The sequence below is a fragment of the Arachis hypogaea genome, chromosome 9, assembly GCF_003086295.3.
Source record: "Arachis hypogaea cultivar Tifrunner chromosome 9, arahy.Tifrunner.gnm2.J5K5, whole genome shotgun sequence".
In the NCBI taxonomy this organism is placed as follows: Eukaryota; Viridiplantae; Streptophyta; class Magnoliopsida; order Fabales; family Fabaceae; genus Arachis; species Arachis hypogaea.
Genome location: NC_092044.1, coordinates 16,633,262 through 16,646,193, shown reverse-complemented (window position 1 = coordinate 16,646,193; position 12,932 = coordinate 16,633,262). Strand labels below are relative to the sequence as shown.

Sequence of the window (12,932 nt, the reverse complement as noted above, 5' to 3'; positions counted from 1 at the left end):
ACTTGCTAGACTCTAAACATTTTTTTTTTTTAGTTCGAATTTATCAATTTTATTCGGAATAATTTTGGAACAGATTTGGATCATGTTTTGAATAGATCCGATTCGGTTTAACCTATGTGTATTAGCAGTATAAATATAAATTGTTGTTAGACAAAGAACAAAGTTACAAATTATTATTTAGTGAAGCCAACTTTAACTACTTTTAACTACTTAGTTAAAATATAAATCCGTTACAGTAAAAAAAAAAAAAAAACCACTACTTTAATTAAACCAACTATAAAAACACATAGAGAAATTCAGATAAATAACATATTTATATTTATAATCAAATTTTATAATCAGTAAAATCAAAGTAAATTCGTATTTATAATCAAACATTATATAAACAATATAATCAAATTAGATTCATATTTACGATCAAAATACAAATAAAAGTACATAAAAATAAAGCAGTGACTTATTTTTAGTATTCATAAAAAAATTGATTACTATACTAAGAAAAATTTAATATTATAGTAGATAATTATTTTATTTAAAAAATATATAAATTATATACTAGTGATTACTTTGGTGATTAATTTTTAAAATTTATAAATAATTTGTTATTCAATTTTTAAGTGAGTTTAGTTCTTATTATTTAAGTATCAACAAAGATGCAAACTCAAGTGCAGTCGACTTCACGTAAAATTAATATCTAAGAGCTGTTAGATGATGTGACTGATTTGATTAAATTTTTATCTAACGACTCTCAGATATAACTTCACATGAAGTCGACTTCACCTCAGTTTTCATCATCAACAAAATACTGTATTAATAAAAGAACAAAAAATTGAGGGAGACATCCGATATCCAAAGTCAAAACGTGAAGTAACGTTGTAACTAGCAGAAAGAAAGAGCCAAGTAATAGAGGCACTAGAATCCACAATTATTCTTGTCACAAGATGGAGCGGTTTAACAAACATAAATTCCCCGTTACGTACATTAATAATTTCCCCCCAATATAACGCAACCCGAATCAAAAGTTATTAATAATCCCTTTCTTTTAAAACAAACCTTATTACGATCTTGTTATTATGGGAAACCAACTCTCCCTTCGTCCTTCAAATGCAGCCACAGCGAAAATCGTCTTGTGGGACGGTTCCATTCATGACTATGAGCAACCCCTAACGGTGGCAGAGCTCATGCTAGAGCACCCGCAGCAGGTAGTTGTGGAATTCGATTCGGCTTTGACGACGAAACAGAAGCGGCCAACTCCATTGCCGGCCGACAAGATGCTTCAGATGAACAAGGTCTACCTTATGCTTCCCGTCAAGAAAGGGAAGCCTGTCTCTTTGACCAGCCACGACGGCCGCCGCATTCTCTTGGCCGTTAACTCTGCCTTGCGTTCCAAGGAAATCGTCTGTTCCTCCAGGCTTGTTCCGTGGCTCTTGCGTCTTGCCGGCGGGGAGGGTGGGACTAGAGACGCCGGTGGAGGGGTCCGGAGAAGGGAGGAAGAGACGGTGCGGTGCGAGTTTTCAGAGTTTTTGATGCCGGAGATGATGAGGCCGGAGTATTTGAGTAGGCAACTTTCAGCTGGGAGTAATGGGTGGAGGCCAAGCTTGGACACCATTAAGGAGAAGAAGATTGAAAAGAAACTTAATCACTGGTTGTTCATCAATGGTGTTTAATTAATGGTAAAATTACTTACGGTTGTTTTCATGTGATAGTATAGAATTATTTGATAATTTAATAAATTTGATAAAATTATCTTTTAATAATATTAATTATTAATTTCACATGAAAATAATCTTTATTTAGGTACAAATTATAACTATTATAGAGTAGTTGTAGATGTTTTAGATGAATCATAAATGTTTTACATATGAAGTCTATTGCCTAAAAAAATGTTATTAGAAGATAACAGAAATTAATCTAAATTCATTTTATTTTATATTTATTAATTATTATTAAAATAAATATATAATATTAAATATAATAAATATATAATTATAAATATTATATATAAAATTATGAATATTAAATTAATTAAAATAATTTTAAATTATTATCTCTAGAAATAAGCCAGCACTTTTTTATAATTACGAGAGAAAATATACTAGATAAATCTTACATTTTTCACTAATGAATGAGAGTATATCAACTAGTCACCTTATAATTTAAAACGGGTAATGTTAGAATCTTATATTTAAAGATCTAATTTATTATAAATAAATGTAAGTGATAAAAAAATTCAAAAAGAAAATTAAAAAAACACCTGAAGATTTATCATCATTGAAAATATAAGAAAGAATGTACAATACAATAATATTTGGGGTCCCTAATTCTCATCACCTGAAGAACTATTGGAAAAGTTCAAATTACAATCAAAACTTTAAAACATAATTCATAAAATGTTTTGTTAAGAATTCTACTTTTTACTAATTCGACAAACATTTCTCTATCATGGAATAAATATACAATAAGTAGTTTAGATAAGTTTAATTTACATCTTTTCAATAACAAATAAAGGAGAATATATAGACTAAGTTTTTTTTCCCTTTTTTGAATAACAACATAAGATGTTTGTCATAGATTTTTGAGTTGAGCAAAAATTGAGAAAAAGACATCATATGAAGAACCCAAAGATGAGATGGTGGTGGATGAAAGATGAAGAACAAAAAGGTTTTCTAAAACGAATAGAAAAAGAGGTAAAGTGGGATGAGAACGGAAGTAAGAAGGAGATGTGAAGAGAGATGGCAGAAGTTATTAGAAAATCAACAAAAGAAAGTTTTGGTAAATCTAGAGGGATAGGACCAAGAGACAAAGAGTCCTGGTGGTGGAATGTGAAGGGACAAGAAAAGATAAAGGCAAAAAAGGTGTGCTTTAAAGAGTGGTCTTTGTGCCGCAATGCAGATAATTAGGAAAAATATAAGGCGGCTAAGAAAGAAACAAAAGTGGTTGTAAGCGAATCAAGACAAGAGCATATGAGGGTCTCTACCAATCTTTAGGCATAAAAAGAAAGAGAAAAAGGTATATATAGAATCGCAAAGAGTTGTGAAAAAAGAACGAGAGACTTGCATCAGGTTAAGTGCATGAAGGATAAAGACGGAGAGGTGTTGGCTCAAGAGGAGAATATCAATGAAAGATGGAAGAGCTCTATGAGTTATTTAATGAAGGACAGAAGACTCTTCCAAACCTTGGTCGGTTATGCACGAGGGAAGAAGCTCAAAACTTTGACTACTATCAAAGGATTTGAATCTTCGAAGTAAAAGAGACTAACGTGGATGAAAAATGGCAAGGCAGTAGGACCCGATAATATCCCAATTGAAGTTTGGAAGGGTTTTGGAGAGAAATGTGTTAATTGGTTAACCAAGCTTTTTAATGAGATTTTAAGGTCTAAGAAGAAGCCAAATGAGTGGAAAAAGAGCACTTTGATACCTATCTATAAGAATAAAGGGGATATATAAAGTTGCAGAAACTATAAAGGGATCAAGCTCATGAGCTATACCATGAAGTTACGGGAAGTGGTGATAGAACGGAGGCTGAGACAAGAGACACAAATAACAGAAAACTAATTTGGTTTTATGCCAAGTAGATCATCACTGAAACAATATACCTATTAAGAAGGATGATGGAGAGGTATCGTAGCAATAAAAAGGATCTACATATGGTGTTTATTGATTTGAAAAAAGCGTACGATAGGGTGCCAAGGGAGATTTTATAGAAGGTTTTAGAAAAGAAGATAGTAAGGATTGCATATATTCGTGCAATTAAAGACATGTATGATGGGCTACAACTAGTGTGAAGACTCAAGGTGATGTGACAGAGAAATTTTCTATTGGTATAGGATTACACCAGGGATCATCCTTAAGTCCATACTTTTTCACATTAGTCTTGGAAGTACTCACAAATTATATCCAATAGCCTGCACCATGGTGCATGTTTTTTGCCGATGATATCGTCCTTATGAAAGAGTCAAGGAAAGACCTAAATAAGAAATTAGAGTTATGGAGAGAAGCTCCAGAAGTGTATGGTCTGTGCATAAGCTGTAACAAGACGGAATATATGAAATGTAAGTTCGGCCTGCAATGGAAAAATCCTAATATAGAGGTGAAGATTGGAGATAAAATCCTACAAAAAGTTAAGAGTTCTAAGTATCTTGGGTGCATCATACAGGATAATGGAAGGATTGAATAGGATGTAAATCATATGATCCAAATAAGTGGGTCAAAATGACGGAGTGCGTTTGGTTTTATATGTAACAAAAAATGCCTTTAAAACTTAAAGATAAATTCTATCGCACTGCTATTAGACCAGTTATGCTTTATGGTACAGAGTGTTGGGCAGTCAAAGGGGAGCACGAACATAAGTTATGTGTGGCAGAGATGAAAATGTTGAGATGGATGAGCAGTCATACGCGATTGGATAGAATAAGGAATGAAAATATAAGAGAGAGACTTGGAATAGCATCTATTGTGGAAAAGATGGTAGAATCGCGTCTCAGGTGGTTCGTACATGTGAGAAGAAGACCGACAGAATACCCAGTCAGGATGGTGAATGAGATGGAAGATGGACAAGAGGTCAAAGGCAGAGGAAGACCTAAGAAGACCATCCATGAGGTGGTCAAACGAGATCTACATGTAAACGGTCTCTCTATAGACATGATACATGATAGAGCTCAATGGTGTCGTTTGATTTATGTAGCCATGTTGTTGTTTTGAAGGGTATTAAGAGGTTATCACCATATATAAAGGTAGAGAGAAAGTTCAATACAACTCCAATACATACAACCATACACATAAATAATTAACAAAGACTTAATATAAATAGTACAATTTTTGGATAAAATATATTTTTTATCTCTAATATTTATAATTTTTTTTAAAAAAATACAATTAACATTTAATTTTATTCAATTGTGTCCTTAACATTTTCAATGCTTCCAATTATATTCATAACATTTTCGATTTTTGTCAAAACTATCCGTAAATATTAAATTTATCAAATTCTTTCTTTTCTATTCTTTGTTCAGTTTGCATCACCATCCATCTCAGTTTATTGCATATCAAGATTTTTTCAAATTTTATCCGTAACATTTTAAATAAAGTTAATGTCTAGAGACAATTTTAACACAAATAAAAAATATTAGAGATAAAATTAAATAAAATTAAATGTTAAAAGTATTTTAAAAAAAATCACATATATTAAGGACAAAAAAATACTTTGTTCTAAATTTTTCTATTCATAACTAATATTAATTCAAGTACAAGAAAAAATTATTAATATCCAATATTTTTTATAAAACAAACATATTCGTAATTTATTCCTAAAAATGTTAAAAGAAATTTCAAGCCATTTATATTATTAAATAGGTAACATCTTACCACACAAAACCTTATGTTATAGTCGTAAATTAGAGGTGGTGAGGCATTACGATGCCTAAAAGCAAAATGCATACATATAATTGAAAGATGGAAATATAGTTAAGAGCCTGTGAAGAAAGATGGTAGAACAAAAATTGCATCCCACTCAAAACGTCGAAGATATACAGAAACGAAAAAAAATATATAAGATTCAAAAGGAGATATATAACAAGTACTAATCTCGAACTACGAAGACAAGGCCAACTAGAAAGTATAAAACATCCCAAAAGCACACAAAATACAATCTGTTTTTCCAAAATCCACCTCTAAGAGGGATATACAAAAACCTATAAAAAGTGGAGAATATAACTACACTAGGTACAAAATGCAAATCCAAAAAAAGAGCCTTCTCTTTCAAGAGAGATCTAGCATACTCAACGAGGTGCATCACGCCATATATCTTAAAAAACAGAAAATTTTCAAATGCACAAGGTTCAAGCCTAAGGTTCTTTATAGACCAAATAGGGTAAATAGAGCTAAATCTCAGCTATACAATGGTTTTAAGTCTCCAAATCTTCTCAATACAGTTCAACCTTTTTTTCAATATCACAATGGTTCAAATTCAATAATTCAGTGTTTAGTAATTTATTTAGTAGTAATAGCAAACACAAGTAGAGAGATTCAAGCACAAACAAAGACAATAATATCTATAGGGCAAATAGTAGTTAATAAAAAATAACAAATAGGCAATCTAAATACAATGAGCATACTCAAACAATGTTACATAAATGCAGATGATGCGTGTCTGTCCTACTAGGCATGAGCTCACGTGTCGGTTGTTATGCCAAACCCAACACAAAATCCAGTTGACACCCCAGATCGATCTCTCGGTGCGTATCCCTAGGAGGAATTATCAATCATGGTATCATTATCTCAACGGAGAGTACAGTCTCACCTTCTCCCGGAGGTATAAACGTGTCAACCAATGGAGAGTGTCGTCTCACATCAACAGAGAGTGTTGTCTCACCTTTCATCCGAGAGAATGTGGGCATTATGTATCGTCGTTCCCATGTCACACTACAACCATAGAATAAGAGGGATGAGACCTCAGTCCTTATCCGGTGTAGGTGCCAAAGCAAAATCAATTTAATACGCAAGTGGGATAACACTCAGACCTTGCCAATACAGATCTTCAATCAATGCATAAGCGGGATATCAATCAGACCTTGTCAATCCAGCCATTCGGCCACTATTAATCATTATCAGTGTCTTTTAGTCATTTTGTAAGTAATTTAACTCAATAACCCCAATTAGTCACCCATTTCATCGATTGAATTCATAAAACATAATCATGTATCGATTTCCCAATTTCTTTAACATGTGAGCAAGATGGAACTTCCATCCTCACCGTGGGCGGGATAAAACCACCATCCCGTAATAATTTTATCCGGTTTACCAAATGGTTATCTGGAAATTAATCAATTCATCTTATTATATCACTCCCTAGTGTATTCAAAACTTAATTATCAGTTATTCAACTTCATATGAAGGTTAGAGGGGTTTATAAAAAGATTGGGAAGGTTAAACAGACAAAAACAGAAGTTTTGAAAAATCAGCACAGTCGTGCGTTGAATTCTCACCAACATTTGTGTTACTTAAGCTGACATTCTTGCTTCTGCTTTGTCTACCATGGCTCGCGTGGGTCCTTTCCTCTAAGGTGGAACGCTCCCCTACCAATTCATTTTTACATCCCACAGTTTCGGCAGATTGCTTAGTCCCGTTTATCTTCGATGCAAGAGCGCTCGATTAGTGAGCTATTACGCACTCTTTTAAGGGTGGCTGTTTCTAAGTAAACCTCCTGGCTGTCTCTGCACCCCTACCTCCTTTATCACTGAGCGGTCATTTAGGGTCTTAGCTGGTGATCCGGGCTGTTTTTCGCTCGACGCATGCGTACATACGATTTCAATTCGGATTAGGGCACCATGCGTACGCATGACCATGCTTATGCACGATTTCAATTATATTCTCACTTCATGCGTACGCATGCCCTATGCGTATGCGCAAGGTCATTTTCATTATTTTTGTTTTACAATTCATGCGTATGCATGACCCATGCGTATGGACAAGTTCAATTTCTGCATCTTTGCATAATTCACTTTTTTACTCCTAAATTCAAACATCAATAATTTTTTCTACATTTATCAATTTCTATCCGTTCTTAGACTGTTTTAAAGATCTTTTCACTAGTTTTAATTTAAGTTTCATTAAAATTCACGCTTCAAACACCAAGTTATGACCCGTCGATGTTGGTCAAAATTTTGTTTTTACCAATTTTATCAAATTTTCAATTTTATCGAATTGCCAATTTTCACCAAAACTCAATCCAATTCAATTTCAAACTACTTCAAAACCATTTCTAAACATCTTAACATCCATTCATCAATCTCTATCCATTCAACACCCAATTAAACAATATTCATTACAATCAATCAAATTTTCAAGATTTTCATCAACAAACCAACACCAATAATCTAATCATTCAACCAATCCACATCATAGCAATTTTCCAACTTACTGCAACTTACCAAAGTTTAACTCATAGGGGATATCTTATCCTATCATAGCCTCAAGCCCAAATTTTTACACCACAACATTCATTACTAATTCATTCATATCATTACGTATTTCATTCGTATCACAAGATTCACATCCAATTCACAAAATCATGCTAAACCACAATCTATCGTCAATATATATCATCCAACGCTATCCTAAGGCAATTAACCTAGGTTTTCACATAGTGTTACAGAATGTCTATCCAAAATTAAGACTCGTACCTTCGTTGACGACGGTCTCAAGCTCTGAAAAATTTTTCTCCGACAATTCCAACGTCCACCGGTCCAAGCTCCACCAATTTTCTCACCAAGCGATCCTTGAATTCAATCCCGCACTAAATTTCACTGAGCTAGTCCATTCTATATCAACGTAAGCCAACCCAATCCTATTCAATCTAACCATATTCAATTTCCATAATATTCACACTAAGTTCATAACTCAAATTTGGGAAAAATAAAGAGAAAAAGTTCTCTTACCTTATTTTTTTGTAACCTTAGGTCAAAACTCCGCTAGAACTCAAGATTAAGCTACTCCTAAACATTAAAAAAATCGAAATTTCTTCAATACCCAAACCAAAACGTGAAATTGAAAAAAAATGGAGAATGGGACAAGAATTTTGAGTTTCTTACCACAATGGTTAGATAGAATTGAAGAGCACAACGAGTGCGACACATGGTCACAAACGGATCTTCGATTGAAGCTACAGTTTGATAGTTATGTAGATTTTTGTGAAGTGATGAATAGTATTTTAGGGCATGTTCTTCTCCTTCTCTTCTTTACTCCATCGAACTCTCTCTCCCAAAGTAAAATTTTGAATTTTGCTAACTTATGAAGGATTATGTATGTAGGTTTTGACCCAATATAAGTCTGGTTCAATTTTTTAGTCCATTAATCTAATTTTAGACTAAAATTTTTAAGATTAATGTTTTAATTTATATTCTAAATATTTTTATTTTTTTCAACAATAAAATTTTAAATTCTTAACCATTTTGTTCATAATTAATTTATCACTTAATTATTTATTATTTAACTGAAATTTACAAAACAAACAAGATTTTGTAATATTATTTGAGTATATTATTTTTGGATATAATATTTTTAAAAATATAATTTTTAAAAGTATATTTTTTAACTTTAAAATAAAAATTCATCTTGAGCTAGTATTTAACAAATAAATTAATACAATACTTTATGGTCATTTTTTTAATATCTAATTATTTTTATTTAAAATTTTTAAATTTATTGTTTGCTCTTATCTTTTGTAATTATTTTTATCAGTTATTTAAATTTTTTAGTATTAAAGTGCTGAGCTCTAAAATATATATATAAATAATATAAATCAGGCATGTGTTAGTGCTTGGTGGGCAACGCATGGGTCTGACCTGCTGCTGGCTGCTGGCTGCTGGCTGCTGGCTGCGTCAGTTCGCCACTGCAGTGTATCGGACAAAACACAAACCCATGAGAATACGTGTTCTGTTTTTAAATTTTGATAGTCACTTAGCCTCCTTTAAAAACTTTGGAAGTAACTTTTTTTTCTTAATTGTTAATTTATGAAAAGTAATAATATTAATATCTGATATAATTTTTAAAATTAAATTATAAATTTTTAAGAAGTTATTTAGGACTTTATAGAGAAGTTAAAAAAATGATTTAGCTCATAATACTTTTACTTTTCATCATATTTCTATAAAATAAGTACTTCTAGAGTTAAAAATTCAAACACAAAATAATTTTTTTATAAGTTACTTTTAATAAAATTATTTATTATTTAAATTATTTTATGAAAAAGAAGGTTAATTAAGTTGGTTATTCAAACTGAACCTTAACCTAGTTTTAACTATGGGATTAATCATTTTTTTAGGTTTCAGGGCAGACCCTTGCATTTTCTGCTGGGCTTAGAGATTGGACCAGAGGTTATTTTTCTCAGGTTGGTGGGTCTTTTGTTTTGAAAGTATTTAGAAGCTTTAGCTTTTGTCCCAGGCCTGAACAAAAATAAGAGGGTACTTGTATCTCATGTCCAAAAATAATGGTACCTGTGTCTTATTTTGTGTGGCCTTTATGATGAATATTCCTGTTTGAGCCTTATAATTCTGGATTCGGAGTTTGAATCTTGGTTAGTGTTAAGTAGTGATAAACAAGCCCTTGAGCATTGTATGTGTGAGTGTATAGTATGGATGAATTGTGGTGTGTAAGGCCTAAAATTAAGAGTTGTAGACAAAAAAAAAAAAAAAACGCCTTATAATTCAACATTTGAGATTTGGCACAGATAGAAGTTTAGTAGTAGCGCTGACAATACTATTCCTATCTGTCAGTATCTAATCTTATCCAATTCGTTTTGGTAGTGTTGGCTTTTCAATCCACAGCGAGTTGGATTTGAGAACAGAGTGAATTGTGCTAGGGATAACGTTAATGCAGGTTTAAGGCTAATTCTACTCGATTAATTCGCATTCTTGATATATTATAATATGTAGTTAAAAATTATTATACAGGTATAACAAATTGATGGTGATCAAATTCACATACATCATCTTCTTTTCATAATTTTAGGATGAATTTTATTATGGTTTTGTTATTTTTAATTTTAATATAGACTGAATCTTCTATTTTTTTTGTTAATGTGTTTATGAAATACAAAATAATTAAATATTGTTTTAGTATAATTTCAGGTTAATTTGGCTAAATTGGTTTATTACCAAATATATATATTACCAATGATATATTTGTTTTTTTTAGCACCCCTATCTGATCCTCAACTCACTTGTAAGCGAAGCTACTCTTTACCAACAAGCACTTTTAAATATTCAAATTAAAACTGAAGAACAATAATTGAGAACCCCATTTCTTGATCTCTAATTTCTAGCTGTTGAACCTGAATCCACTTTGCTTGATGTTTTTAATAATCGAACACTCTTAAAAATGTGTGATATACTCAACCTGTTTCAGTTTTAGTCCATTTCAGAAAGTGTTAACAGCTCAACTATAATATAATAGTGAAACCTACTTAATCAAGCAACTCATGAATAAGTAAATAAATGCCATACCAGTGGTTCTTCACTTACTAATATTGAAGCCCTACCTTTTATAGCACTAACAAAGAACCTGTATCAAAATTGAAATCGAAGCCATAGCCCTTGTAGACTATGGTTTAAGGAAGAAGTAACTTTATTCTTTTAAGTAGACTAGACCTACATTTTGGAGTATTTGTCGGTAAGGAGTCAGCGACTAATTTTTAATTTGTCTGAATTTATCCTTTACTGGGTTAGAAAACTTGTCATAAAATATTTTGAGATAAAATACTATTTTAGTCTTTAATATTTGGATCAAATCATAATTTAGTTTTTAACATTTTAAACGTTCTATTTTTATTTCAAAAAATTTTAAATAGGTTTAATATTGTCTTGCATTAAATTTGACACTAATTAATAACGTAGACATTAATAACGTTACTAAATAAGTCATATCTTTTTCTATATGTTAGAAAATATACTCAAAATTTTTTTGTAACACTTTTTCTCCTCAATTTTTTTTGGTATAAAATTTCAAATCCTAACAATCAATCATCAACATTTTAAAATTAAAGGAATAACTTTTATATTGGTAATTGTTGATAGATTGATTTTACTTACATATTGAAACATAAAGCTATTGGCTCTTTAATATGTGAATTGTTTGTGTCAAATTTAATGGTAGAACAATATTAAACCCGTTAAAACTATTTTTGTCAATGAAAAGTGCATCTTTTCCTATTTTTTTATTATATTACTTAGCTTGAAGCCTCTAATTAGCAAAATTTAAGGCAAAATATAATTACTAAATATTTATAAGAAAAAATAATTCAATCCTCAGTATTCTTATTAAACAAGTTTGATGAGCTAAAATTGGAACTCACGGATATCAATAAATGCACCAAATCACACTAGTAATACTACGGTGAGTGGATATCATTCTCACGATGATTAAGGGATTGAACAAACAAATTTTTGGTAAAAAGTCTAATTAGATTAATAAAATCTTATTATGATTGATGATCAGAGAAGGCAAGATACCATCTTGCTGAGAGCCTTGAGAATCTTGAATGTTGAATATTAGGATGTCACGGATAGTGAGTCTTGAATGATGAAGGAAGACAGTGATTATGAGAGTCAAGGACTTTCGAGATGTTTATGCTCTTAGAAAAACTAACCTTGTTTATTTATCTTGAAATTTACAAAGATCTTTCACGATAAAATCTTTAGTAACTGATTTCTAATTCCTTGACTCCCTAGTTTCTCAAGCATTAATTAGGTGTCACTTTAATTAAACAATAAATTAAGCACACAAACTAATTTTAAATTCAAATAAGATTTAAAAATAGTCCTTAGGTCGAATTATATATCAGGTATTCAAGCTAGTCATGTCCAGTTAAATATTAAAAAGAAAACATAATTTTCAAAAGTTGTTATAATCTGAATTATATGTCACTTATTCGAAATTAGAGTGATTGAAAACCATGTATGTGTTACACACTAATTAAATCACTATTCCTAACCGAATTCAAATAGTCATGTGAAAGAGTTTTCAAGTTTTTATTTAAATATCAAAATTTTTAATTATAATAAAAGAATCCAAGAAGAATTAGCTTATCAGTCGATTCACTAATCCGAATGAAAAACGAATAACTCAATCATGAAATAGATCAATGTAAGACTTCAAAATAAAATAAACGTAGATTAATCATTCATAAAAAATATTAGAGCTCCTAACCCTTTGATAGAGAATTAGTTACTCATGAAGAAGTAAGAAAAACAAGAAGAGGATAAGTAGCCTGAGGACTTGATGATCTCCTCTATGAGCTATGCTCACTTACTTATAACCTAAAATTTTAGAATTCTAATTCAAAACTAAACTAATCTTATCCGTCGAAGAAGAAGATAAGATAACTATCGTAATCTTATCTTTCAGAGAGAAAGATAAGGTATTGACTTCAAAATCAAA

General features: G+C 31.2%; 1 protein-coding gene across 1 annotated transcript; it reads left to right on the top strand.

The window, feature by feature from the left end:
* The first annotated feature begins 1,000 nt into the window (after nucleotides 1-1,000).
* LOC112710533 (uncharacterized) lies at nucleotides 1,001-10,207 on the top strand. The gene is made up of 2 exons (XM_025762788.3): nucleotides 1,001-1,673; nucleotides 9,820-10,207. The coding sequence occupies exon 1, from the start codon at nucleotides 1,074-1,076 to the stop codon at nucleotides 1,665-1,667; it is 594 nt and encodes a 197-aa protein (XP_025618573.1). The 5' UTR covers nucleotides 1,001-1,073; the 3' UTR covers nucleotides 1,668-1,673; nucleotides 9,820-10,207.
* The last annotated feature ends 2,725 nt before the right edge of the window (nucleotides 10,208-12,932 follow it).